Source organism: Varanus komodoensis, unplaced genomic scaffold, assembly GCF_004798865.1.
Source record: "Varanus komodoensis strain SLA01 unplaced genomic scaffold, ASM479886v1 scaffold117, whole genome shotgun sequence".
NCBI classification, from domain to species: domain Eukaryota; kingdom Metazoa; phylum Chordata; class Lepidosauria; order Squamata; family Varanidae; genus Varanus; species Varanus komodoensis.
Window position 1 is genome coordinate 428289 of NW_025335336.1, and position 27917 is coordinate 456205.

The 27917-nt window shown below is 58.7% G+C and overlaps 1 protein-coding gene across 1 annotated transcript in view; it reads left to right on the top strand.

The window, feature by feature from the left end:
- Positions 1-19114, top strand: part of NCOA5 (nuclear receptor coactivator 5) — a 19425-nt gene extending 311 nt beyond the window's left edge. The window contains exons 2-9 of the mRNA XM_044421297.1: positions 12809-12875; positions 14916-15182; positions 15298-15416; positions 15512-15638; positions 16031-16117; positions 16205-16404; positions 17359-17685; positions 17893-19114. Of these exons, the coding sequence (XP_044277232.1) occupies positions 12838-12875; positions 14916-15182; positions 15298-15416; positions 15512-15638; positions 16031-16117; positions 16205-16404; positions 17359-17685; positions 17893-18506 (1779 nt within the window). The 5' untranslated portion in view covers positions 12809-12837 and the 3' untranslated portion in view covers positions 18507-19114. The remainder of the gene's footprint in view (positions 1-12808; positions 12876-14915; positions 15183-15297; positions 15417-15511; positions 15639-16030; positions 16118-16204; positions 16405-17358; positions 17686-17892) is intronic.
- The last annotated feature ends 8803 nt before the right edge of the window (positions 19115-27917 follow it).

The window sequence follows — 27917 nt, forward strand, 5'->3', positions numbered from 1 at the left end:
GGCCGCCCTCCCGCCTTGCGGCGGGCGCGGCGGTTCGCGGGCGCCTCCAGTGCGCGGCTTCCCTGCGGCCGGGGCGCCGTGCCCCGAAGTCCCGCCGCCGCGCGCGTCCCCTCTGCGCCCGTCCGCGCGTTGCGGCGCGTCCGTGTGGGCCGCGGCCCTTCGGCCGCCCGGGAGGGCTCCCCACGGAGCCCTGAAGAGCGCGACGCCGGGACGCCGCGGGCTCGCGCGCACTTCGGGAGACCACGCGGAGGACGCCGCCGCCGCCCTCGCCCTCGCCGGGGAGGAACCCGCAAGCGCCGCGCGCCCGCCGCCGCCGAACGACCGCTGCGCCGCCCGTTGTGCCCTCCGCGCGCCCCTCCTCCCCGGGAGCGGCGCTCGCCCCCCCAGCAGCTGGGGGCCCGAGCAGCTGGACGCCTCCGCCCGAGCCCCGCCTCGCGTGGCCGTGGCCGTGCCCTCAGGGTCGCGCGGAGGGCGGCCCGGTGCCGGCCGGCCTGTCCCTGAGGCGCGCTCAGGGGCACGGCGGGGTGCCAAGGAGGCCGCTCCTCGCTGCCGGTGTCTTTAGTAGCAACCTCGGCTGTGTTTGGGCAAAGAAGGGAACTAGAAATCACGATTTGCTCCAGGTGGACTCCAGAGTGCGTTTCCTCCCAGACCCCGGGCCCTGCAGCCCCCTGAGCCATCCCGCTTGATAGACATCTGCTCTGCAACCTTTCTGATTTGACCCATTCGGGGTCTCCTGCTTGTTGCATCTGGGAATTGCAACCACCTTTTGTGTTCTGATGATCCTGCTGTGTCCCTGTGATGGTGACGGCATTGAGGGCTTGCAGAAAGCCTCTTAGCGAATCGACCGGTGGCGGTTTCCTCCTGCACCCAGGTGGAGCTGGTCTTCATAATTTTGTTGGGACAGCAAACTAGTCCCAGGTGTTCATAGAACCGTATGCTTCATTTGCTGTAATTATCATTAACCCGAGAAGAAAAAGAAACGTGGGGTTGTCCCGTTGCTGTGAGCCTCGGAATCCTCTATTCTCACAATAAATCTTGGCAGGGAGCTTCATCCCTGTGATGGAAACATTTGACACAGTTCCCCCAACACTTCAGCCCAGCCTGTGGACACACAGAATTCTGAGAAAGTGACAGAGCTGGCATGAGATGGCTGGCCACGCGTCCTCGGGACTGCCTCCCCCCGCCCCCCGTTCATTCCCTCTCCCTCAAACTTTTCCAGAACCCCCCCAGTCACTGTTTCCAAGCATGCATACCCAAGGAGGGGCACTCTCCCCAAACCTTCCTTTATCAGGATGACAGTTGCGAAGCAATTCTATTTTCCTCCGGTGTACTCCCATCAAGTGGCTACTACTTTTTCACATGACACGCACACACTGGCTCCTTCCTCACAAGAGCGGGGCATTTTTCTTGTCAGTTTCGGCTTTTGGCCCCTGCCGCTGCTTTTCTTGGCACAGAATGACTCGGAACCCAGGTGGCATCGCCGTTGTGCTAAGCCTTTGTCTCCAAACAGGTGGGCAGCAAAAGGGAGCAGCCTCATGGCTGCTGCAGCAGGCCTCTCCCATCAGCGCTGGGAGGGGAGCGGAGGGCCAGTCCAGGGGCTCTTGCAGTGTCCCTGTTCTTCTGGAAAAAACTCAGTCCTTCTTGAAATAAAGTCCACCCTGAAAACTTACCTGCATTTTTGGTTCACACTCTCCGGTTAAATATGCGCTTAAAACTTGTTGTCACAGAATAATGTTTGAGAAGTTGCCCTTTTGTCAAAACAGGCGCATGAGGACGTAAGACTAAACTACGGTTTTGCTCATTTTTCAAGCTGTTTACATACACGTTGTGTCAAAACGAGTGCTGCTCCTAAAGCAGGCCAGGGGTTGGCAGGTGCCCTGCCCGCTGTGGAGGCTGCTTCTGGGCACGGAGACGGAACAAGATGTCCTGGTGGAGCTTCAGCTGAGCACTGTTCCCTTGCCATGCAGTGACGTGTGACTCGATCAGGCTTCTGTGATTTAGAAATGGTATCCTCCCTTCAGTGCATGATGTAGATCAGGATTTCTGTGAGATTAATTTGTCTTGGTGTGCTTATTCATAAAAATAACTGGAGATGCAGTTATACATTGCTGGGATCCTGTCTTGTTTGGATCCCATTGACAGGTAGAAGGGAGAGGATGGAGAAGAGGGGGAGGACCAGTGGCTTAGCTGTAGAGCGTGTGCTTAACATGGCAGGAGTCCCGGTTCAGAAATTCCCAGCATCTCCGTGCAGGGCCTTGGAAACTCCCCAGATGGGAGTGCTGCAGATGGGGATGGGAGTCAGTTGGCAATAGGCAGACAAGGATGCTAGCTGATCTTCACGGTTTGAGCAGGCTGCTGTAAAGATTCAACCAGAAGTTCATCAACTGGTGAACAGTAGAATGGATTTATTTCTTCTATGGACAAATCATATCCAGATCTCAGAAGTGTCCTGTGGGAACACAAAATCAAGTTTTTAGTGGAAAAAAAATCAAGGTGTACATCCCTACAAAGGAGATAAGAGTTTATAGCAGTGATGGCGAACCTTTTACAGACCGAGTGCCTAAACTGCAACCCAAAACCCATGTATTTATTGCAAGGTGCCAACAGTACAATAAAACCTGAAAAATGCGGTTTGTGGTTAGGCAAAACAACTCTGCCAGTCCAATCAAATATATATCTATATCCCTGGGAGCGCACTGACCGGCCAAGCGAATGCTTGGATGAGTCACGGCGAATAAGTTGTGGCTCGTGACGTCAGTGCCTGGCGCCACTACCCCGTTCCGAGCGTGCGCATGGCTCCTATGTGCACTGTTACCCAATGCTCGGCTGCTGGGGCGATGCTGGGGCCACTGGGCTCATGTGCTGACACAGAGAGCTCTGCGTGCCCGCTGTGGTACGCAGGCCATAGGTTCACCACCACTGGCCTAACCCTACGCTGGTGCACACCCAAACCTAATACAGGGCTAAAGTTCCATTAAAAAGAGGACGATTTTGGAAAAGCCTTCCTTGAGTAGCTTTTTCTGCACAAATCACCATTTCTGCCTCTTCTAAAAACATTCCAACCATCAATATCATGCCAGGACACCTCGATCTTCTAACCCTAACCCTACCATGGCACACACCCCTAACCCTAATATAGGGCTAAAGTTCCATAGAAAATAGGGTGATTTCAGAAAAGCCTTCCTTGAGTAGCTTTTTCTGCACAGCCCATCATTTCTGCCCCTTCCAAACACATTCTAACTTTCAAAATCATGCCAGGACACCTTGTTTTTCTAACCCTAACCCTACCCTGGTGTATACCCTTATGTATGTATGTATCTATGTATGTATGTATATATTCTTTGGAACGCAGTGACTGGCCATACGAAAGCTCGGACGAGTCTGGGCTAACGAGTCGCGGCTCATGATGTCATTGCCTGGCGCCACTACTCCTTTCCAAGCATGTGTATCCCCTCTATGTGCGCTGTTATCTGATGCTCGGCTGCTGTTGCAGTGCTGCGGCAACTTGACCCTTCGTGCCGACCGAGTGGGCTCTGCATGCCTGCTGTGGCCTATCTGCCATAGTCTCACCAGCACTGGTTTATAGTATCATGGACCAGCAGAGTGCTGAACTACCCAGGCAGAATCCCAAAATACCATTTGTCTTAATATTAGAAACATAGAAAGTCAGAGGGGGCCTCCTGAGCACCCTGGCCTGACCCTCTGCACAAACTGCTCATGTGACCCCCAGCATGTGGTTGTCCAGTCCTTTCTTGCACGCCCTCACTGGCGGGGCCTCCACCACCTCCCGTGGAAGCCCCTTCCATACCCCAGGGGTCCTAACCATCTGGAAGTACTTCCTGGCATCCAGCTGAAGCCTGGTTCCCTTTGCTTTGCCCCATTGGATCGTGTCCTTCCCTGCCCCGCAGGGGAGAACAGATCATGACACTGTACTATGGGATGTAGTGGGGAAGGTGTAACGAACTGTTATGTATACAAGAGTTTTATTTGGCTGATAGTGTTATGCATTTGACATTTGTATTAAATACTTATTTGGGACTCATACTAATTCCATTTAAAACATTGTTTTAAGCAATTCATTAACTATTCTGAAAGACCCAGTTTTGAAGGATGTTCCTACAGACTCATATCTTTATGCGGGTGCTCTTGACTCTGCTCTGTTGCTGGCAAACTATCCAGATTTCCAGAAGGAACCAGCCTGAAATCTCATCATTTGAAGCCGCTACGGTGCGAAGGGATGGTGGTGTCATTATTCACATAATCATACTTAAGTAGCACTGATCCTTATCAGGCCTTTAAGCTGAATGGCTTTCACTTCCCACTGTCCTTCAGGCTAGAGAAGTGCCCCGCTTTGCTCATTTGTAAGGGTGTAGTAGATACCATCTCCTCGCAAATTGACTCCCTCTGAGTTGCAGCTGGCATGGGAATCTTGACCACTTTGAGTAGTCAGGGAAGATGAGGTGTGATAGATGTGGTGGGGATTTCCTTTTGGGGACTGGCTCTTAGGTGTCCTGATCTTTTTAGCCGTATCAGTTTTGTATCGGAATGAAACCATGCAGTGCTAAAGTGGGATGGCTTTCTGAATTGTCCAAGAACCCCACTGCTCCTCCTGCGGTGAAAGCCAGCGTTCGGCCACCGGCGGACTGTCCTGCGCTGGGAGCTGCGGCCGAGTGAAGCTGAGGGTGTCACTGAGGACCAGACTGATGGCAGAGAAGCTCAGTAAGCCCTTTGTTCATGTCTTTACTTGAGAGCACGTGGCCGCATCTTTCAGGTAATCTGAAGAGTGTTTGCAGGTGGCCTTTGGAGGGCTGTTGAAGCTGTCGCTGGCAAATGAGGTCAGTAACAGAACTGGACCGTAGTCGGCCAAGAGTGTTGATGGAATGTGAACATGAAAACTGCCACTGTACTCCTCTGGGAACATGAAGGCTGACCCCAAATTGCAGCCAACACAATCGGAACAGATTTCAAAGGCAACCTGGAGCTGGAAGTCAGCGGGCTGAGCCCCATAGAGCAGACTGGCAACGCAGTGTCTTGCACATCTCTTGCATGGTGGCCTACGAAATGTTCTGAAGCACAAAAGCAGAAGTGGAATGGAGAAGATGGTACAGGGAGGACACATGAACTATCACGGCAAAGTATTTATGTTGGAATTTGTACGGTCCAATATGATGAGCAGGACAGAAGTGTTAACGGTTGAAAATTCAAAATGTATCTGGGCCAGTGAGTTGAAGCCGATACTAAAAAGAAGGACCTTGTGATACCGGGAGGGCTGACAGCCAGATGGGATGCTTGCGATTGGAGGGGAACCTGACCATAGCTCTGCAAGGAGGGGGTCTCAGCCGGGCACTGTCATTTAGGAACAGAGTGAGGCAGAAGAGGCCTCCCGGGCCATCTAGTCTGACCCCCGGATCCAGCCGGTTCCGCTTACGACACGCCCACCATGTGCACATCCAGCCTATCTTTGAACACCCTCACCGGTGGGGCCTCAACCGCCTCCTGTGGAAGCCCATCTATTGTGTATGTGGCTTGAACCACGCATGAGGGAAATGTTGCTGGTTTTTCAACAAATCCAGCAGGATTAAGAGAGGGAGGTCAGTGGATCCCCACACCAGGGTGTCTCCCACTGGGCATTTAAAAAAGAACGGAAAGGTGGGAAAGTCTCGTGCCTTGCAAAGACCGGCAGAAATGAGCTACCTGATCTCCAGTGCCTTTTCTCCTACACCTTCGTGCACGTGTAGCTGTCTGCCAGTGCTCCCGGTTCTCCAGTGGTTCCACTAAATGTTAGGACATGGTGAAACTTGAAGCAGGTGGAAAAACTGTTTTCAGTTTGTAAGCTGCAGGAGTCCACTTCTGGGTGTTGTATGTCATATTTATTTTAGTATTTTTAGCCACGTTGTTCTACATGGATGCCACTTGACCTGGCACACAAGCTAATGCCTAGAGTCGGCTATGCAGTGGTATAGAAATGAAATAACGATGATGAAGATGATGATGGAAGTTAAAAGACTCTAAATCAATCATCCCCTCAGGCCTTGGTGAATGGCGGATACCGTTACATTTTTGTGTGATGCCGTGCTTCCTCCCCAGGAAGTCCTTCCTGCTTGCATAGCAAAGCTCCCCTCTGGCTTCCCCGTTGTTCTCTGAGGTATTGAGTGCAGAGTTGGCCTCTCCCATTTTCTCAGAACAGGCCAGCGTGATGTTGCAAGCATTTTAGAGAGCAGGCTGCAGACACGCGAGGAAGCCCACAGAGGAACGGAAAGATGTGCTGCTCCCACATTGCTCTGGATGAGACCACCAGCTGAAGCGTAAGCTGCAGCACTGGGTGTAAGCTTTTTTGTGCAGTGCAGAAGGCCCCTGCCCAACTTTTTCTACAGGCGGCGAAGGCAGGGGAGTTGGTGACTAGAGCCACGTGGTGCCTGGCAGGTGTTGTTCATGACGTGAGCGAAACCCTTATTCCAGCGTGTGGTCAGGCGACTGTAGCAGTGGAGACTGGATAGCGCCTCCCGACCAGGGCTCTGGACACGAGCAAGAGCGCTCCAGGAGGAACAGCACTTCATTGCATGTGGAGTAGCAGAAGCCCCGGGCAGGAAGCAGTGGGACGGTGCAAGGAGGCTTCCGGCTGCTTCTGAGACTCGCGATGCTCTTCCTCTGCCGGCCCCTGGAGTGTGGCAGGCACAGGAGGGAAGACTCGGTGTGGTCGGGGGACATCACGTTGCCCGGCTTTGCAAAGGGGTCCTCAGAGAGCACCCAGATAGTTTTACTTGTCTGGCAACCTGTGCATTTGGAAATAAAACGAACTTTAACTGTTTCGAAAGCAGTGGGAAAAGAAGCACCTGCTCTGGGATTAGGATCTCTTGGGGTTTTGCTTTGAGAGAGATGGCAAATGCTTGGCATGTCTTTCTACTTTGAAATAGCCCCAAAAGAGAAGTCCTTCCCGACCAAAGCCTGGGAGCCGTCCTTCCCCGATAGCCGGCAAGGAGTGCCAGCGTCGTTCTCGTGTGAGCTGGGCAGCGGTTGCTCCTGGTGCACACGGGGCTGCAGCTTGCCTGATGGAGAAACCCTTCTCTGCTCCTTTATACCAGTAGCGACAGCAGTTTTCAGCGCTAACACCAAAGCCCGCGAAGGAAGAGGGGGGAGCATTTCTGTTCCTCTGCCCAGCATGCTGCATTGGCCATGCCCCTGGTCTTTTTTGGCACCTTTCTCTGTACTCGTTCGATCTAGAATGGTGCTCCTATTTAGGAAGGTGTCCAGAACGGAGCACAGTATTCTAAGAGCGGTTGTACCAAAGCTCTGTATGAGGGGAGTAAGATTTGGCAGCTCTCCTTTCTATTCCGCTCCTAATTCTGCCTGGCGTGGAGTTTCCTTTTTCACAACACTGGCTGTCCACCCCTCACCCTGATCCCTTCTTTAAAAGTCTCTGCTTGCTTCCAAGTAGATCCCATCTGCCTATCGCTGAAGTTGGGATTTTCGCCCCAAAGTCCATGACTTCGCACGTGCGTATGATGAACTGCGCTTGCCATTTTGATGCCCTTTCTTCCCACTTGGCGAGATCCCTTTGGGGCGCCTCACAAACCCTTTTGGTTTGGGAAATTTGGTGTCACATCAGCAAACTTGAGCACTTCACTTCTTTTTCCTAATTCCAGAACATTAATGAACAGGTTGTGACGCATCAGTCCCAATACAGAACTCTGTGGGACCTCACTGGTTATATGCCCTGCACTAGGAGAAAGCCCTACTCAGTCCCACCCTCTGCTTTTCTTCTTGGAGGACCCCAAGCCTATTTCATCGCCACTAAGCTTGCCCAGGAGCCTTTGAGGATCAATAAATAGATGGGCCTTTTTTGAAGCAGCGGTTTCCTGGGTTCCGCTACTGAACGCCGGACGGCAGCAGTGCAGTTTGGCCAGCCCAGATGTGCCACCTCCTTATTTCGGAATGGCTCTACGAGTTTCACCCTGAGGCCCATATTTTATTCATTCTTACTTTTGGCCACCTCTGAGGGTTGAATGCCATTTTTGCAGTTTTTTCCAGAATTAGACATTGTTTAGCAGGAAGGATGCCAGGGCAGCAGCGGACATGACGATGTCAGCTCCACACAAGGCAGCTCCGCAAAGAGGCTGAAATGGTCTTTGCTCTGCTTTAATAACTGTGTAAGAAAGATGCAGACAGCTGGGAAGGGTTCAGAGGAGGACAGCAGGGATGATGCGGGGACTGGAAGCAAAGCGCCGTGAGGAGAGAGGGAAAGGACTGGGCTTAGAGGAGAAAAGTGGGCAGAGATACGAGAGCACGCAAGTGGGGTGTCCTCCGCTGAGCAGGAGATCGGACCGGAGGGCCCTCTGGCTCCTTCCGGCTCTGCTGTCCTGTGATTCTGAGCTCCTGAAGGGCTGCCACACTGAGGACAGCCAAGGTCTCTTCTCGGTCATCCCAGAGCGCAGGACACGGAATAACGGGCTCGAGTTGCAGGAAGTCAGATTCCAGGAGGACACCAGGAGGCATTTCCTGACGACAGTGGAACCAGTGACCTGAGGAGGTTGCACTAGAGGCGTTCGGAAGGCCATTCGGCAGCCAGCCATCCGTCAGGGGTGCTTTAATCTAGAGTCCTGCATGGAGGCGGGGGTGGGGCCGGATGGCCCCCTGGCCCCTTCGACTCCGCTGCGCACGAGGCCTGTCCACCGGCCGCTGGTCTGCTGCCCCACGCACCAGTGGGACAAGCAAGGGGAACACGAGCCAAACCGATCCATTCTAGGCCCGCAGCATGAAATGCGGTGATTCTGTGCTTTCTTTGGAAGGGCCGGCGGGGTCTTTGTGTTGCCCGCTCCCGGTAAAGGCCTGCTGAAGCACGTTCGGGAAAGGTGAGGGGCCAGTGGTGTGAAACACCATTTGAGAGTTGGCTGGAGACCCGAGGAGGGCTGTAATGGCATCTGTTCCTCACTTCACTGCAGGACTGCCCTGTAGAAGATGCCACAGCCTTATTTCCTGTTATGCAGTATTTTACTGATTTTGAAATTTAGGTTTAGCAAGGGAAGGGAGCAACACTAGCACATCAATTAGCTAATTGGAAACTATGCCAATGTTTCCTGTTTATATCAATAAATATGGACTATGATGCATCAGGATTTACTAACTGCTCCAAAATTATTTCAACTACTACTATCATTGCTCAACCACAACATAAGATCTCCTTCCTTGACTAGCTCTGAGCTAATTTAATTCTTTTTTTCTGCGGCCAGAAAGGGCAAGACTAAATCTACTGGGCTTGAGTTACAAGAGGGTCAGTATTAATTGAACATGAGGAGAAAGGACATTTCAACCATAGTCTAATTTTCTAGAGCTTTAGTGGGCTGCCCGCCTTGCTGGAGGCCTTCAGGAAGTGGCTGGACAGCCGTTCAATTGGGCAGGGTACCCACGGATGTCCGGCATGGGCCAGGGGCTTGCTCTGGCTGGTCTGTGAACCCCGCTCTGGCTGCAGGACTCTGCCCTTGATCATTGTGCTGGTGAGCTTCCTCTGTTGCACGGGTCGAGTACGGTCGAAGAGGTTCTTGGGTTTTCTTCCCAAAAGACATGTACAGAGAATGTGTTAAAATCCCACATCAGGGAAGGGGAATAGAATAATATGCTAAACCTGCGAAGGTTGGAGTGTGCAGACACGTAAAGTTCATAGTGGCACTAGATACACTGAGATGCCCAGAGAAGCTCATTTTAATTTCTGCAAGGAGTGGGTGCCGGGGTGGCACCTCAGGGAGCGTTGCTTGGACTCCTAGCTGGGGTGGGCCTGTGTAGCCACAGCCAGTCACAGAGAAAGGGTAGCTGCAGAGCAGCGTCAGCCTCGCAGAGATTAACTCGCTTGTCAAGTGGCGAGAAACTGCTGATCTCTGGAGAGGACGAGGGGAGAGGAGAGGGGGCTGCTCTTCAGATCAGAAGGTGTGAGGGAAAGATTCCTCCCTCCCTCTTCCTAAAACCCACGGGTGCTTTTTCCCCTCTATCCGTGCCCTCCGGGTCCCACATCAAGATAAAACGTGCCCTTCCTCTGAGGTAGTTCATGCGATGCTGGTGAATGGATTTGTGTGTGTCCATCATTGGGGGAAGGAAGACGAGCACCGACCACCACGGCTGCCTTCCTTTCTCCTTTGCGATGTGAGGAATGGACTGGCCAGCAGTTTGCAGAATGCCCCTGGCTACTGCAGATCCGTTTGGGTACTTGCATTAAACAGGTGACGGAAGAATCAGGTAGGCCCGTCCACTCGGACAATATCGCATTTTCAGGCTCTCGCGGCTTTTAGAAAGGTGTTGAGCTGCTAATTTTCCCCTCCTTCCGGTTCACTTGAGCAGGGAGGCTCGAAAGCAGCACAGGGATGCCCTCCGGCAAGATTGGAGATGTGCCAGCATTGGCCCGGGCAGCCTGGGCGCCACGCCTGGCCAGAAGGCTGTTTGCAAGAAGCCTGCAGCTTCCCTCCAGCTATGCAAAGCTCCAGTTTTGTAGCACATGTAGCACATTACCAGTACTACCATGACTGTAAACACTCAGGCCAGAATGGGCCCTGTTGGGGAGACCTGAATTCGGGAAGAAGGACCTAGTATCCCCAGCTCGCTTGCATGAGGGAAGAACGGAAATGCCGGAATTCTTGCGGACCGAAGGTCAGGTATTTCCCCCCTCGATGAGATCAGGCAAAACAACCCTGAAGGCAGGTGAAGGAACCCTTTTCCTGAGAAACCCGCAAATTACCTCATCTGTAGCACCTCGCAAACATGGACCAGGAAGGCAGTAGGGAAGGCCACCGGGAAGCCATCCGGCCCATTCCAGCAGCCGGCACAAGCGCGGGCAGCGCATCTTTCCTGCAAGCCGCGGTATAAATGCCAAGGCCTGAAAAGGGGCTCTCTTCCCGCTCCCTCCACACGAGTTCTAGATGCACAAGGCTCACAGCTTGCAGGACAGGTAATGCCCCTGCTTTCTCGGTAGTTCCTCCATGTGTTCAGTAGGAAGTGCTTTCTCTTACAGGCTGGACATGCACAGGGCGGGCATGTCGTGAGCGGAGCCGGCTGGAGCCGGGGGTCAGACTTGATGGCCCAGGAGGCCCCTTTTGACTCGCTCTGTTTCTGTTTCTATGTTTTTTTTCAGAAATGCAGAGTAAGATTGAGGTCCCTGGTCACGTGACAGTTGCCTTCTGGAGCCTCAATGTACACGTCAAAGCCGTTGCTCCCAAGTGCAATGAAATTCCGGCGGCAGTGGCCGCTCTAGCTGGGAGGGTCTGCATCCCAGGCAGGGCCGGTGCATTGTTGGTCCTCCCTTTGGGCCCACGGCGGTGATATCTATGAGCATTTAATTCCCAGGAACCCATTATGCTTTCACTAGGATCCCCATATTTGTCAGCTGAATGTGGAGCAGTTGAGCCGCAGAGCACTGGGGCATGCGCTGTCCCGTGTGCAGGACATTCTGGCCCACAAAGGTACCGTTTGTGAGGTCCCAGGGATCATGCAGAAGACGGGTTAAGGCCAGTGGACAGAAAGGACGGCTGGTCCCTAGGACTGCAGCAAGGAGCGGAAGGCAAGACTCAGGCACCCACGGGTAGAAACCACTTGAAGGGTACCGGGACCTGCCCGCAGGCCTGGGCGCATTCGGTTTTCCCGGGACATCATTGCCAGGGCTCTGAAAAGGCCAAGCCTCGGCCAAAACATGTTGTTGGGAGACAGGCAGGCAGTGGGAATGGGGGCTGGCACGGCGGGGGGCTTTCTTTAATTTGAAGCGAGGTCTTGCCCCTGCCCCCACACACGCAGACTTAAGGGCAAGCTTTCTGGTTCAACCTGCAGTCTCAGAGAGCTGCACAGGGGTTGCAAGAACAGGCAGTAGCAACACACACGACTGCACATTACCAGATGAGGAGGAGCAGAGCATCCGTCCAAAGCAGTCCAAGCAGGACAAAGAATGCTTCCCCCGCTTGCAAGGAGAAAGCATTTTGGTTACTGCAAGGGCTGCCACACGTTGGTCAATCCTATTAAGGGGAACAAATGAAATGGGGCCCCAGATATTCATGCAGCAGATTTTAATTAGCTGGTTGTGTTAGGCATTTGCAGAGGCCTCAGCCGGCGGTGGCAGGAGGGCTTCCTCTTCCTCACCCACCAGGCACGCCTCCTTGAAGCTGCTTCCCGCTGTGATGCCTCCTTGGGTCCTCGCAAGCCATTTTATGTGGAATTAATTTTGCTTGTATGCTAATTCGTTTTGCTTAAATTGCTTCCTACAAGCAACGGAGCTTTGCTCTGATCGGCTGGCCCCCACGGTGCTTTCTCTCGCACAGGGCCAGCTTGGTCTGGACTCTCGGTGGGCTGGCTGGGAAATGGGCAAGTGCGAGAGGACTTTCCGAGGCGTTCCTTCCGTCACGGCGGGTGAAGGCTGGCCTGAGTTGGTGGTGCAGCTCCTACATCCCATCCCTTTGGACTCTTCTCAGCTGCTGGGTGAGCAGCAGGTCCCAGCCGGCTTCATGGCAACAGGGCTGGGGCAGACTAGCCACCTGCCGGTCTTCCCTGCCTGGGCTCTTGCAGGCCTGGGCTGTGCTCTCTGAAGGAAGGCGTGTGCTTCTGGGGCAGCCGTAGCAGGAAGGCCGGCGGCTTCCTGGAGCTTTTTTGGAGGCGTTCTGCAACCAGCAATTGCACTGTACTGTCGTTGAAGTAATAAAGGTTGCCTAAGCGACGGTGTCTCACTGAGTGGATTTTCTTCTCCATCTGGCGGACTTTGAATTTTGTTGCTTTCTTTTCAATATGCTGATGATCTTTTCTTTGTCTCATAGCATTGAACAGATGGGTTGATTATTCTTTTCAGATATTAATAAAGCCACGGAAAGAAGAAATATGAATAAGTCTTCTTCAAGGTCCAGCCCAGCTCGAAGGTAAAGTACCATGAAGCAACGTTCCCCTAGGAAATTGGGCTTCGGGCAGAAACGCAGCTTCCTCTGCTAATCTTCCGTGGAAGCGAATCCAAAGGGGATTCCTTGCTGGCTGCGGCCTCTCAGCCCGTCTTCACTGCTGTGCTCCTCGTGAGCTCAGCGCCGTCGAGGGAGCAGCAGCCCTTTTCACTCCAACGCGTCCCTCAGGAGTGCCGCGGAGTTGGGAGCATCCTCGGGCTCTACCACAGCGAGAAGGACGCAACCTGTGTTGCGCCGAAGGACACAGGCTGCTGCATGCTTTTCTCGCGCACACGGACCTTTTCTGCGCGGCTTCATTGCCCTGAAGACAGGCACGGCATCTGCTTTTCGAAAACGGGGACCCTGCGGTCCTCTCGGTGCCGCATCGGTGCGTGTGCCCATCGCACCCGGATCCTTCTCTTGCTGCTAGGAGGACATTCTGGACAGGTCCCCTACCTGGCTGCCACTTCTGCGGTGTCCGGAGCTGAGAGAACGGCTGGGTGCCAGTCGCCCAAGCGCAAGCAGGTGCTGGGGCATCATTCCTGATGCAGTGGCCACAGCGCATGCGGAAGCTGAGTCAGTGCACTGCTGTGAAGAGCGCGTGCGGCTGTCCAGGCGTCGCACTGGCCTGGGTGCCGTGGGCAGAACACACATGGGGGGAAGTGGGGGGAGGTGGCCACCTCCCGCCTGAGCTCTTGCACACAGTGCGTGCAGCCCTGTTGAGTGCGGCTGTGGGCTTTCGTTCCTCTTCATCTAGAAGCTGTGGCCCGCCCGCCTGGGCGTGCGCAGCGCTCCTTTCTCCCCTCCCATCTGTCCACATTGCTTGGTCTTCTCTTCTGGCACATGTCCAGGAGCCTTTCTGATTCGGCAGATTTTCTTGGATTCCCCTGTAAATTCCATTATTCAACTGAAATTCATTCCAGGCTTCACTTGTATGAGGTCAAAAGCTACCTGGAAAGCGGTGTTACCTACACTCACGAAGGAGAGCTAGACGTTAATATGCAGAACCGTCTAGCGCCACCCGACTGCTCTGCAGTGGTCAGAGTTGAGCCAAGAGTTCTTCCGTCTCGCTGTTCTCACTCAGTGTCTGCCGCCTGGCGGAAGGTCAAGTCTGCTTGGCCCCGTGAGCGGACCCTGCGCCCGAGGGTGCCGATCTGCTGACCGTGCTCCATCAGGGCAGGTTGGGCTCGGCAGCCAGACTGTCCCTGCAGCTGTCTTGTGCCCTGCGCTTTTCTGGGTGTTCTGGAAAGTGGGGAGCTGTCCTCCTTCTTGGCACTTGCGGCCTTCCTGTCGTCCGGGAGATGCGATGGGTCGTGGGGGTGGCATTGCGAGCGAAACCGCAGCCTGCTCCGAAAGAGGAGCTCCACTCGGGCTCCGGTGCCAGCGCAACTCTTCCTCCAGGTCAGGGCCGGTCTTGAAATTGTGCGTGCCGTGGGGAAATCCCAGGGGAGCCTGCGTGAGCTGATGGGTGCCAGGCCTGCCTGCTGGTGTGCGTGGCGGAGCCCCGGCCGCTGCAGGCCCGCTTCTGACCGGCACACGACACACACACGCCGGGCGCTCTGTTCACGTGGGAGGGGACCGGGCGCATCTGACTAAGGCCTCATTTTCACGGGGCTACTGAAACAGTGTCGGGCTGAACCCCTCCAGGCTGTAGATGGGGTGCTTGTGTGACTGGGTGACCCCCACAGACGTCTTCCACAGGAGTAGAAGCCACACGCCGGGAAGAACGGTTCCAGCTCGGCCCACTCCCCAACCCCAACCCCAGCCCCCTCCCCGACACACGGGCTTGCTCTGTCGAGAGGACTCCTTTGCGTGGAGGAGCCCCGGTGCCCCCGAGCGCCCCCCACAGCCCAGTCAGAGGTTTGGCTCCGTGGCGACAGCGATGCGCGTATCACGGTGCCTCCTGAAGCACAGGTGCACACACCTCCACTCGGCTCGGGGCACTTCTAGGTGTTGGTGGGCCGGCGCTTTCGTGCAGTGCCGCTGCCATCGCCTGTCTCAAGGCCGTTTCCTTGTGCTTTGTAGAGAGCAGCTGCCGTATGGCGAGAGAGACGCCCGGCGTGATCGCTCTCCTAACCAGGGAAGTCCACGGAGAGAGACGAGGGATGGCAGGAACGGCAGAGATTCCAGAGATGCTCGGGACCTTCGGGTGAGAGATGTGCGGGCTGCTCGGGACCACCGGGATCCCAGAGACTTCCGAGACACCCGGGACCTGAGGGACCCCCGGGATTTGCGGGACCCCCGGGAACCGCTCTACGAGCGCTACAAGGAGACCCGAGAAACTTCCTACAGGTATGCAGGGGTGGCTGGAGCATCATGGGGCTGCTGGCCGAGCCTGTGGGGGGGGCACGTGGCCAGTGCGGGGTGGTGAGTCCAGAGACGAGGCTGTCCCCTGTCTGCCGGGCAGGCGAGAGGAGGGCTATGACCGCTACGTGCGCTCCGACGACTATTACCGAAGGCGGGATGAGTCGTACTACGACCGTTACCGAGATTCCTTGGATAGTAGGCCCAGCCTGAGCACTGAAGGTCAGTATTCGGCGGGCGCATCTCGGGCTGGTGCGTGGGCGTGGGTCCCAGGCAGAGCAGGGGGCAAGCCCTGAGTTCGGTGGCTTCTCCCACAGAGCGGATGAAGCGTGAGGAGCGGCGCCGGGAGGAGCTGTACCGCCAGTACTTCGAGGACATCAAGAGGCGCATCGACTCGGAGCGCCCTGTGGACTGCTCCGTGATCGTGGTCCACAAGCAGGCCAAGTAAGGCTCGGCCGGCCCTCGGCCGGAGGGGCAACCGGGTGTGGGAGGGGGCGCTGCAGGCCGGGAGGGGCGCGCGTCCCGCCAGCGCCTTGGCTCCGGAGCGGCTCTGTGCCCTCCGGGCTTCTCCAGCACGAGCCTGCGTGAGGCCGGGCTGGCTCCCACTGAGGCGCTGCCTGGAGGAGCTGCGGCCGGCACCCCGGCGCCCCGGCGGTGGCAGGCAGGCAGGCAGGCAGGCACGGTCCCGCCCGCGGCCCCGCGGCGCCTGCCCTCAATGCCGCCCGGCTGCCGTGCCCTGCAGAATCGCCGCCTGGGCGGCCACGCGGCCCCCTCCCCGCTGCTGGCGCCTGGTGTCCCGTCGGCGGCTGCGAGTGTTGGCCTGTTGCTCTTCGCAGGCAGGACGGCCCGGGAGCGAAGCAGGACGGAGGGCGTGGAGGCGCACAGTCCACCTGGCTCATGGCGAGAGGCAGAGAGGCGCTACGGTCAGGAGGCCCCCCCGAGTGCTGCCGTTGAGGTGCCCCGTGCTCCTGGCAGGGCTCCTCACACGGTGTGGCGTTTGTCTTGGGCAGGGAGTACGCGGAGTCGGTGGGGCGGAAGGTGCGTGATCTCGGCATGATGGTGGACCTGATCTTTCTCAATTCGGAGATGTCTTTGCAGCAGGCGCTGGACGACGTGAGCCAGGGGGGGTCCGCCTTTGCCATCGTCATCACCCAGCAGCACCAAGTGCACCACTCCTGCACGGTCAACATCATGTTTGGGACCCCTCAAGGTACGCGGGCCCCGTGCGGCCGGCGCCTGCTCGGCGGGCTGCTGCAGGGCCTCCCGGAGCGGATGGCGCGGGGGGCAGGCGGCGTGTGCAGCCGCGGCCCCAGGCGCCACGCGTGTGGAGGCGCCTCAGAGGATGCTTCTGCCGCCAGCGCTCGAGATGCCCAGGGCCGCCGGGAGCTTCAGCCCGCGTGAGCTGGCCTGGGGGCTTCGGCACAGGGCAGCTTCCTTCAGCCCAGGTTCCTCCCTCAGCGTAGGGCCCTGCCCTGCCCTGCCAGCCCCCCAGGCAGCCCCCCAGGCAGCCCCCTGACTAACTCCTTTATTTCAGTGGCTGGACTTGGCGTGTCCGGTTGAAGAGGACAGAGGAGCTGAGCGCAGCCTTCTCCTCTGCAGGAGTCATAACTGAGAGGCCCACCCTAAGTTTGCCCGTTGCTGTACTGAGATTAAGGCCGCGATGGGGCTGCGCCACAGGCTCACGAGCCTCAGTGGGCAGCCTGCGAAAGGGGAAAGGATGGGGGAGAAACAGGGACACCAGCAAACGAAGGCACGGTTCTTTGTGAAATGGCATGAACAGTGCGACCGGGTAGCCCAGACGCGGAGGAAGGCGGAGGTCCCGTCCTGGCAAGGAGAACCTGGGGATTCTCTTGGCTGGGCATGGTTTTCTCTCTGACTTGCGTGTAAAGGTGACCTGCCCTTTGAGGTACCCGCAGTGGGAGAGGCGAAGGCCCGGGGCAGGGGGCCAGCAGCCTCCCCATTCCCTGGCCCTCCGCATCTCCCCTGCAGGGGGGGTTCCCCGTCTCTGCCGTCCAGCCCCCCCGGATGCCCGCGGCAGGTGCGCCGCAGGTGCGGAGCCCTGCCTGACGCCTCCTGTGTAGCAGGGGAGCGAGCTGCGGGGCCTGGGGCTGCCCGGCCCGCTCGGCGTGTCCCGCAGGCCTCACGCGTCTCCCTGCCGCCGCAGAGCACCGCAACATGCCGCAGGCAGATGCCATGGTGCTGGTGGCGAAGAACTACGAGCGCTACAAGACGGAGGTCCGGGAGAAGGAGCGCGACGAGATCGCCCGGCAGGCCGCCAAGATGGCCGACGAGACCATCCTGCAGGAGCGGGAGCGCCCCCCACCCGCCGAGGAGGGCGGGCTCCGCGGGGGCCACCCTCCCGCCATCCAGGCACTCTTGAACTTGCTGGCGGACAATCGCTACCTTACCGCCGAGGAGACAGACAAGATCATCAACTACCTGAGGGAGCGCAAAGAGCGGCAGTTGCGCGGCAGTGCCGACTCGCTGCCCGGTAGGTCGTCGGCCGGGCTGCCCTGCTGGGCGCATGGGACGGCCGCGCGTGCTGCCGCATGCCGGAGGGCCGACGGGCCCCCGGTGCTGCCTTCCCACCCCGTGGATCAGCTTCCTGGTCTGGGCGGCGGGGGGGGACGTGCGGTCCTGCAGGAGGGGCCCGGCCCCCTGGGACTCAGTCGGCGTGTCTGTTCTTTCTTTCCGGCAGCTTCGCTTCCCAGGCAGGCCCTCGGAGCACCGTCGGGGTCCTCACTGGCCAGCCTGCCCAGCGCCCAGGCGCACCAGAGCACCCAGGCGCTGCCGGCCTCTGCCTCGGCCGCGGCCGCCTCCAGTCCCCAGCAGGAGCTGCAGGCCAAGATACTCAGCCTTTTCAACAGTGGAGCCGCCGCCGCCGCAGTGGCCGCGGTCGCCAACAGCGGCTCGGCCGTGGGAGGATCGCAGACCGCTGGCTTCGGCACGGGGCCCAGCGGGACGCAGAGCCGCACCGCGGGGCTGCCTCCCTCCCAGCAGCGGGCCCAGGGCCAGGGGGCGCAGTTCCCGAGCCACGCCGGCTCCGCCCGGGGCCCGGGCCCGCGGGCCTCTGCCCCACAGCCCTCTCAGTCGCTGTACCCGAGCCGCCCCGCCGCCCCGAGCGGCACGGCCACCTCGAGGCAGGCCTCCTCCTCGGGGATCAACTTCGACAACCCCAGCGTGCAGAAGGCGCTGGACACCCTGATCCAGAGCGGCCCGGCCCTCTCGCACCTGGTGAGCCAGACCGTGGGCCAGGCCCGGGCAGTGCCCCCCGCCCAGCAGCCCCTGGGCTCCTACCAGCGCCACTACTAGGGCCGGGCAGCCCCCCCGCCCCCCCCGCCCATTCCAGCTCCCCGTGGGTTTCTGTTCCTTTGCCTTGTGTTCAAGGAGGCTGCTGCTGCGAAGCCTCTGGTGCCGAAGGCGCCCGCCCCCCCTCCCCGCCCAGGCTGCCCCGAGGAGGAGGAGCGGCTCTCGGCCAGGCCCCAGCCCAGGGCGCTCGGAGCCGGCCAGAGTGCCACGGGCAGACGTCCCTGCGTGCCGGCGAGACCCTTGCCAGGCCCTCCGGCCCAGGGGCCTCACTGGGGAGCTCACAGGCTCCCGCTGCTGCCGCAGCTGCTTCCTGAATGCCACTGCGGTTTGGCAGGGCACCTTCCTCGTTCCCCGGAGCAGCAGGGGGTGCCCTCTGTGTTGCCCGTGGACGTGTTCGGTGCTGCCGCCGCTCTCTTGGTTGACGGCGTCTTACCAGCCCTCTGGGGCACTGGTCGCCTCTTCCTTTGCAGACAGGGGCCCATGCAGAGGCTCTCTCGGGGGGAGCGCCACTCCTGGAGCTGTAGATGTTCTGTTCAATGGTTTTGTCATGTAGATACCTCTGTACTGTTAACACAACTTTTTAAGGAAAAAAATATATTGAAAAACCAGAACTGGTGTGGCTCTTTGCAGTTGCTTTGGGTACGGCAGGAGGGCTGGGGAGGCCCTGCTTGCATCGCGCGCGCGTCGTCCGTCCTGCTCCCGGTTGCCTCCAGGCACCAGGACAAGGACGACCCACATTCCCCCCTCCAGGTGCGTGTGCAGGGTGTGTTGGAGGGCCCCCAAGCCACGCCCCAGGAGGCCGCTCCAGCAGAGCTTGGTCCCGGCCGTTTTGTCGTCCTCTCTGAGCTCCAGTCTTGGAGTGGTAGAAAATGAAACAGAGCCAGGCAAACGGGCGCAGGCCGAGCCCCTCGGGCCAGTTTGCACGCTCCATCCATTTACTTAACATTCAAGAAACTCTGTTGCCAGAATGAATGGAGGTTGAGAAGAAAGTGCAAGACTGGATACTGCTGTCTCCTTGGGGCTCGTAGTGTTTATCTGCCGTCTCTAAAGCGTCAGTTCTGTGTTCTTGCACAGGTTGGTGCATGGCCTCTGTCGATGCTTCCTTGCTCAGGCTCTGCCGCCTCCCACCCCGCGCTCGCACAGGGGGAGGCGTGCAAGTGCCGAAGGAAAAGGGGACAGGAAAGAAGCGGGCCGGGCCAGCAGACACACAGGCTTGTGTAGCTCTGGGAGAGGCCGTGGCTCAGCAGAGGGGGCCCCACTGGGCAGTGAGGCGGTCTCGCCCCCATCCGTGAAGTACGGGTGGCGAAGGACGTCTTCTGGAAGCCGGGCTGTGCTGACGCAGGCTCGGCTTCTGCCCTTAATTGAACTGGCTGGAAACGTGGGGGAACACGCGGGTGTTCGGGAATGAAGTGCCAGCTTCACCTGCAGAAGAACCCGGGTGCGATTGCAAAGGGATCTTAGGACTTGGAGCAGCGGGATAGAAGCCCGAGGCCCTGGATGCTGCTCCTGCTGGGGCCGTCCACTGTCTTAGGCTCAGCCACCGGTTTATCTAGCTGCGTGACCGAATGGTGACTTGCCTCAGTATTTTGGCAACCTCACATTCATTACATCACTAAAGCCGCATTTTGATCGCAAACTGGCCAAAAATTGTTGTAGCTACCCTCTAAAAACAGCCTGGAGTACAAACTTCCCAAGCAAGAGTTTTATCAACATCAAAAGAAATTGAGAGTTGCGGGAGGGGATTATCTTTAGGGTCTTCCTCCAGGCAAGGGATCCCATAGATAAAAGAAGGTCTGTGCTCACGGGACAAAATGAACAAACTGGAAGGGTCAGGATGGAAGCTTGAGCTTAAGAAATGGTCAAGAAACGCCTAATTGCTTTGGATGACTTCAGCTCTGCAGGGCCCGATCAACAAGAATTTGGAATTATTGTAGAAAACAAGTTAAGTACGAGTCAGCAGTGCGATGCAGCTGCGAGAAAGGCAAATTCGGTTTTGGGCTACCTTAATAGAAGTATCACGTTGAAATTGCGAGAGAGACTGGTTTCCTTCAGCCCGACCCTAGGAAGGGCCCATTTTGAATCTTGCGGCCAGTTCTGGCTCCACAGTGGCAGGCAAACTGGGAAGGGCTCAGAGGAGGGCGGCAAGGATGATCCAGGGCCTGGAAGCATCCCGCTGAGGAGAGATAGAAAGGGCTGAGCGTCTTTAGCCTTGAGCAGGAAGGGCCGGTGGGTGGGGCGGTAGCTCTGTGCAAGTCCTTGACGGGCTGTCACAGAGGAAGGCCAGGATCTCTTCTCGATCATCCCAGAGTGCAGAATGCGGAGTACGGGGCACAAGTTGTCGGAAGCCAGGCTCTGGCTGAGCATCAGGAAGAACTTGCTGCCTGCTAGAGTAGTGGGGCAATGGAAGCAAAGACCCAGGGAGCTGGTGGGCTCTAACTGGAGCCCTGCACTGCACAAGGAGTTGGACCCAACAGCCTTCTGGGTCGCTTCCAGCTCTACTGATTCTGTGACTCGTCCGGTTTCTGTGGACTCTCACTGACTCCGTACAGGTGGTTCCTGCTGCGCTAGCCCCATCCTCCAGTCGCTCCTTGCCCTGGAATCAAGATCTCTGTCTGTCATGGTCCCTAAAATACAGTCTGAAGCAGATGAAGTTGCCTGGGGATGGGCCTAGCCCACGCTGTGGCCATTTTGCGGGAGGTGAGGTGCCTGAAAGCAGGTACCGGACCGGGGGCCCTGCTTGCATGTGTACAGGCCGGCTGGGTTCGGCCACAGAGTGACAACACGGAGCAAACCACCATGGCTCGCGATGTCGAGCCGTGTGAATCCGGCCAGATGGTACCAAGGTTGGTCGCCATGTAACCCTGGAGAGAAACCGTGGCCTGCGCCACACTCCCCGTGCTTCACCATGCCTTGTTCCACCATGTGAACCCAGAAACAACAGTTTGGCACGGCTTCCATGCTGCTGCCATAGCATCCCGCGGAAAGAGCTGCCAGAGGCAGCGCTCCGGCCCGCCTGGCAGCAGAAGCGCCGGCCCCAGCCCCTGGCCTGGGCCTTTGGGCTGCCCTCCGGGTGGAGGTGTGGCTGGCGGAGGGGCACTGGACGAGGCCGCCTGCGTCCTTGGCGTGGGGGCCGGGGGGGGGAGGCGGCTCCCAAGGGAGCACAGACACGTCTGCAGCGGGGGGTGGGGCAGGTCTGCTTGAGTGTTGGCACAGAGCGGGGCAGCACGGGGGGTGCTGCTGAGCCGCAGCAGTGCTGCCCTGGCGAGCGGGGAAGCCACGGCGGGGCCGAGGACACGTCTGGGGCAGTGGGCGGGCAAAGAGGGAGGCCGGCGATGTAGGCAGGGGCGCTGGACGCTGGAACTGAACTTCGGCCGTGCGGGCTGATGGGACTCCTGCTGCCGTTCGGAGGAAGGAGGGTGGGCACCGCGCGCGAATGGAAGCCACGCGGTTGCCTGAGCCCGGCAGCCAAGCAGGAGGCGTCGCCGCTCGGGAGCCGCAGTGTGGCAGTGCGGCATGCGCAGTGTTGCGGGAATGTGGCCGAAGGCCCCGCAAACGGGTGGCAAGATCCTGCGAAGGGGCCGCGGCACGTGCGAGCCGGAGCGCCCCTGCTCCTCGGGGACCGCCCAGCCCTGCAGCCGGAAAAGGCTTGCCTGCTGCTGGACCGGGGGGGGGGGGCGGAGGTCGCCAGCGGGACACGGTATCTGACCTCACAGGGAGGACCGCGATGGGCTCTGAAAGGGCACGGAGTCCAGCAGGCCCCTGCCCAGAAGCACAACCGATGACACTCCCTGGCTCCAAAGCCAATTCAGTCCCAGGAGTCTGCTGTCGCCCCCCAGGGTGACCACCCGATGGAGGATGGAATCAGGGAGGCCCCCAAGAGACGGAATCACGGGGCTCCAACTCGCCACACCTGGGTGGATCAACACATGCTGCACTTCTGCAAAGAAGGCACCCGTCTCGATGTGCTAAATGGCCGCGCCGCGGGGAACCAGTGCGGTGCCGCGGCTGAGAGCGCAAGGCCGGGGCCCCGGCGATCCGGTTCGAGTCCCCGCTCAGCCGTGGCGCTGACTGGACGGCTTCGGGCCAGCCACCGACTCAGTCCAAGCTACCTCGCAGGGGGGCAGTTGTAGGAAACGACCGAGAGCCGCAGCAGCACAGCGATGTCAGCCACTTCAAACTCTTTGAAAGAAAAAAGGTGGGATGTACATATGATAGATAGATCAATTATAATATAATATAATAATATAATCGAACAAATGAACGAACAAATGGTTGCTGCTGGAACCAGTGAGAGAGGCAACAACCCTTGAGTTAATTCTAGGTGTTGCCCAGACATACTATGTCAGTGATGGTGAACCTTTGAGACCAACGCCCAAACTGCAACCCAAAACCCACCTGTTTATTGCAAACTGCCAACACTGCAATGAAACCTGAAAACTGAGGTTTTAGTTTAGAAAAAGCAACCCGCAGCCAGTCCAAGCAAATACGCACACACACGCATGCACATATCCTTGGCAGCGCACTGACCAGCCATGCGAAAACTCGGAGGAGTTGCGGCTAATGAGTTGTGGCACGTGACATCATCGCCTGTCGCCGCTACTTCTTTCTGAGCATGCGCATGGCCCCTGTGTGTGTTGTTATCCGATGCTCGGCTCCTGGGGCGATGCTGGGGCGACTTGGCTCACATGCTGACACAGAGGGCTCTGCATTCCTGCTGTGGTACGCAGGCCATAGGTTCACCACCATTGCCCTAACCCGACTGTGGTGCACACCCCTAACCCTAATATAGGGCTGAAGTTCCATTGAAAAGGGCGATTTTGAAAAAGCCGTCCTTGAGCAGGTTTTTCTGCACAGCACATCATTTCTGCCCATTCTAAACGCATTCCAGCCAGTCCAAGCAAATATCTATGTCTGTATATATCCCTGGCATCGCACTGCCCAGCCATGCGAAAGCTCGGACGAGTTGCGGCTAATGCGTCGCGGCTTGTGACGTCATTGCCTGGCGCCACTACGCCTTTCCGACCATGCGCATGGCCCCCATGCACGCTGTTATCCGATGCTCGGCTGCTGGGGCGATGCTGGGGCGATTTGGCTTGTGGGCTGACAGAGAGGGCTCTGCGTGCCCGCTGCGGCACGCGTGCCATAGGTTCGCCGCCACAGTACTATGGGAAGTAGCTGTTGTTCAGTCAGGCATGCAGCGCTATCCGATTTAACATGCCATTAGGTAGAAAATGGCTAACGGGCTCCCACACAGTCGAGCAGGGTGGTGGTGAGGTCAAAGCCCTTCACGAGGCTCGGGCAGCACTCAAAACCTCGGCAGCGAATGCACAGAGTGTGCGTGCGAGCAAGGAGCGGGGAAAGGCAGCCCGCCGTCCAGAGGGGCTCCGGCCTGTTTGCCAAGTGCGGCCGAGGAAGCAGCCAGACCAGGGAGAGGGCGGCTTCCTTCCAGAGGTGGGAGGCTTGTCCGACTCACGAAAGGCAGGTGCGCGCAGGCGAGCAGGGAAGCCAGCATTCTGCGCAGCGCTGACTTTGAGGGTTTGGGTTGTGATACTGATGTGAGAAAAGGACATACAGAGAAAAATACGATCTTGGATGCATGTGCCTTAAAAAGTAGAAGGATTTGGACTGTCAGAAGAATTACTGCAGTCTTGGAAGGAGGAAATGTCCGGAAAGAATCTCTCAGCGAGTTTTTCTACCTGAAACATGTATCCTGCGTTCCTGGTGGCAGCGGAATGCGGGGAGGGCACAGCAGTCTTCAGATTTATTTTAACCGTATGCTTAAGTTTATATGTTTTTATGTTAGTTGTGGGTTTTTTCTTTACTTGCATTTTGGATTGAAAAAATTATAGTTTTTAAAAGCATGCTCTGATGTGAGGAGCTCCAAGGGGATCTCTGCAAGCTGGGGGAATGTTACCAAAACGGCAAATGCCGTTCAGCGTAGGCACGTGCGTAGCGATCCCACAGGGGCCAAAAGTGCCAGCTTCGCGTCTAGGCTGATGGGACCTGAGCGGGCTGCGACTGAGCAAGGGGCGGGGGCAGCAAGATGGAAAAGCCCGTCAAGTGTGTGGCTGCCATTAAATAGCCAAATTCCACGATATGCATGATTAAGAACGGAGTGAAAAACAGAACTGCCAAGCCCACGCCTCCTTTATAGAAATCCTTGAACATGAGAAAAGCAAGGCCAGGCCAGGCCAGGCATTCGGAGCGAAACTGGCGGCCCTCTGAGGGGGATGGTGTGAACTGGTGTCCTGCACCAGCAGCGGGTGGACCTGGTGACCCTCGGGGCCCTTTCCGACTCCACTAGGATTCTGCAAGTTCCATCCAGTCGGGCAAGATGAACACACGGCGGCCCCAGGACCCCTCCAGCGGGATGGGCGAGAGCCTCCGCCTGCCCAAGCCCCCAGCCCTGATGCACGCAGGCCAACCGCCTCCGGCAAAGGAAGGCTAGCAGCCACGGGGAGCCCCTTCTGCGTGAATCTGGCCCATGCCCTTTGCAAGCCACCCGGCTTGGTCGATGGTGTGGCGCTCAGGAGAGAGAAGGACGGCCTCCTCCGCACAGCGGCTGACGCAAGCCGGGATTCCCTGCCGCAGGAGGCACCGAGGGCCAGCGATTTGGTGGACTTTGACCAGGGACTGGCCAAATTCCTGCAGGAGGCGCCTACTGACGGATGCTGGCCGTGCTAGCTACAGGCTCCCTCCTTCCCCAGAGGCCGCATGCCTGCACCCCAGTTGCTGAGGAGCCGGGCAGGCAGGGCTCTTGCCCCCATCCTGCCTGGGGGATCCTGCGGGCAGCTGGTCGTGCGGTGCGTCGGACCCTTGGTGTGACCCCGCATGGCTCTTCTTGCGCCGTGGTGACCACCGAAGCCTCCCTGCTCGTGCCAAGGGGAGCTCACCTGCCACGCAGGCTCCTCGCACGAGCACGCCTCCCCTGCAGCCTGTGGCGGTGGGTGCAGGCGCCTCCAGAAGGCCCCCCCACCCGCAGGGGGTTTGCCTCCTGGCGAACTCTCAGCCCGCACTGAGAGCCTTTCCTCCTGAGGGGGCACATGCCCAGACTCCTCCCCGGGGGCCGCGGTCCTCCACGTCTGGGTGGCCCGGTGAGCGGAGTGGAGCCGAGCGCAGCCTTGCCCGGCATGGCTGGCTGTGCCGGCGCCCGGCGTGGGGGGAGCAGCCCAGCTCCCGGGACGGGCGCTCCAGCGGGCGCTTTAGCAAGAAGACGACACGGCCTGAGAGGCGAGGGAAGGTGTAATAAAATCCCTTTATTGCATTTTGTGCAGACAGGAGTCTATAAAATAAAATACAGTAGAAGCGCTGACGCAAGCGGCCGGCAGAGGAGCCACGCCCCGAGGGTCCCGGCGGCGTCGAGAGCAGCGTGGGGGCCACCCCGGCAGCCCCCGGCGGCCACGGAAACACTCGCACAAAGCAAAGGCAAGCCTCTAGCACGTGTTTGTCTGGATCGGCAACCGGGGCTATTTACAGGGAGTCAACTTACTGGCGTGTTGCACACTTTTGCCCTAGAACACAAAGCCTATGAACGAGCTCACAACAGCTATAGAAATATTGCACTGGAATCAAAGTCACCCGGATGAACAGGAAACAGATTAGCTACAGTGACCGATTATAAAGGGTGCTGGATGAGCAGACTGGCGGCAACATTCAGAACAAAGATTTCACGTGGGGCACAGAAAGAAGCGACCACCGCACTCGCCGGCCTCGGCGTCCGTCCCTCGCCTCGCCGGTCCTGCCTCAGGAGCGCCAGCGGAGCGTGGGGTCGGCAGCCCCCGCAGGCAGGGCCCCTGTCGCTCGCTCAGCCCGCATGGCGTGGCATGGCCCAGCGCGCTCGGGCCAGACACGGGCCTCGGGCTCGTTCCAAAAGGGGCCCAGGCCCTCGAGCTCCCCCTCGAGCTGCAGGCCCCCTCCCTGTGCGGCCAGCCGGCCGGAGGAGGCTCTGGAGCAGAACGACGCGACACGCGCCTGCAGTCAGGGGGCCAAGCGTGCAGGGCCAGAACGGGGCGGGATCACACGGCCTCTCCTCCACGGAGGCGGAAGGCGGTGCCGGAGGAGGAAGGGGGGCCATGCAGCGGCGGGGAGACAGCGATGCTCCGGAAACGGAGGTGCGCCGGGCCTTCCGACGGGGCCGGCAAGAGGTCCATCTTTCGTGAACAGGCGGACTGTCGAAGCGGACGGTGCATCAGCCAGCCAGGCAGGTGCCGCGGCGTGGGGAGGACGCTGGTGGAGGGGCAGCGGCCCCCCCTGCCAGATGCGTGTGTGGCACCTGCCCCCCAGCAGGCCCTGTGAGCCGCAGCAGGCGCCCCCCTCCAGTGGCCCCTGGCCTAGGTGGCCAGGCGGGGAGGGGGGGCCAAGCTGCACATCTGTGGGGTGGGGGGGGAGGCTGCAGCTCAGCAGACTGCGCTCGGTCCATGGGGTGAAATCGGTGCGGTGCTTCTGGCCCTGTTCCCTGATGAGACCCTGAAGAAGCTGCGTGGGAACGCGCACGGAGGGCCCGCACCGGCCCTGCGCCCCGGCATGCGCCCCGTCTGCGGGGACGCGGGGGGCTGGTGCTTCTGGACACGCTCTGCTCTGGCCCACGGCCCACGGCCGGGCTCGGAAGGGCCCCCGACCTGCGCAGCCACAGCCCCCGGGGCTCCCGGCACATGCCGAGAGAGCGCTCTCTGCATATAGACTTCCTCTGGTTTCTGTTCACATAAATATGACCACTTTAAAAATACCATGTCCTGTGCTATGTACATATATTTACAGGCCCGGGGTGGGGGCAGCATCCAACGGTTTCTGAGAACTATTCACATTGGTTAAAAGCTCCACTTTTTTTCTTTTTGGGCAGAAAAGGGGGAGGGGAGGGGGAGGGGAGGGTCCCAAGAGGCACGCACGCAATCACATTTTGGTATCTGAAGGAGGCGAGGCGTACAGCTCGGCTGGGTCGGGGGAGACCGAGGGCCAGCGGCCGGGTGGGCGGGGGGCCTTCCCCAGGCCTTCTGGGGCAAGAGGAGGCGGCGGCGCATCTGGCCAGGTGCCCCGGGACCCCTGGGACCCGCGCCCCGGCCCCCCCCCCTCAGCCTGACGGCATCGCTCAGCCCGAGCCCAGGTCCAGAAGACCCGGTCCTAAAGTGCAAAGGGGCGGCGGAGCAGACGAGGTCCCAGGCCGGCCCGAGCGGGAACGGGCAGCCAACGGCCCAGGGCCGACCTTGCTCGATCCAGTACCGGCCCCGTTCCCACGACCGGGGCGCGTGCGCGGGAGAGGACGAGGGAGAGCGCTCAGGCCGCGGGAGACAAAGTGCAAAACGGCGGAAGAAGGTGCGCTGCGAGGCGGCAGCGGGGAAAGCGCTTCCAGCAGCCCTTCTCTCGAGGAGGCCGCGGGCGGGGCGCTGCCGCACCGGCGGGGACGAGCCCACGGCCGGG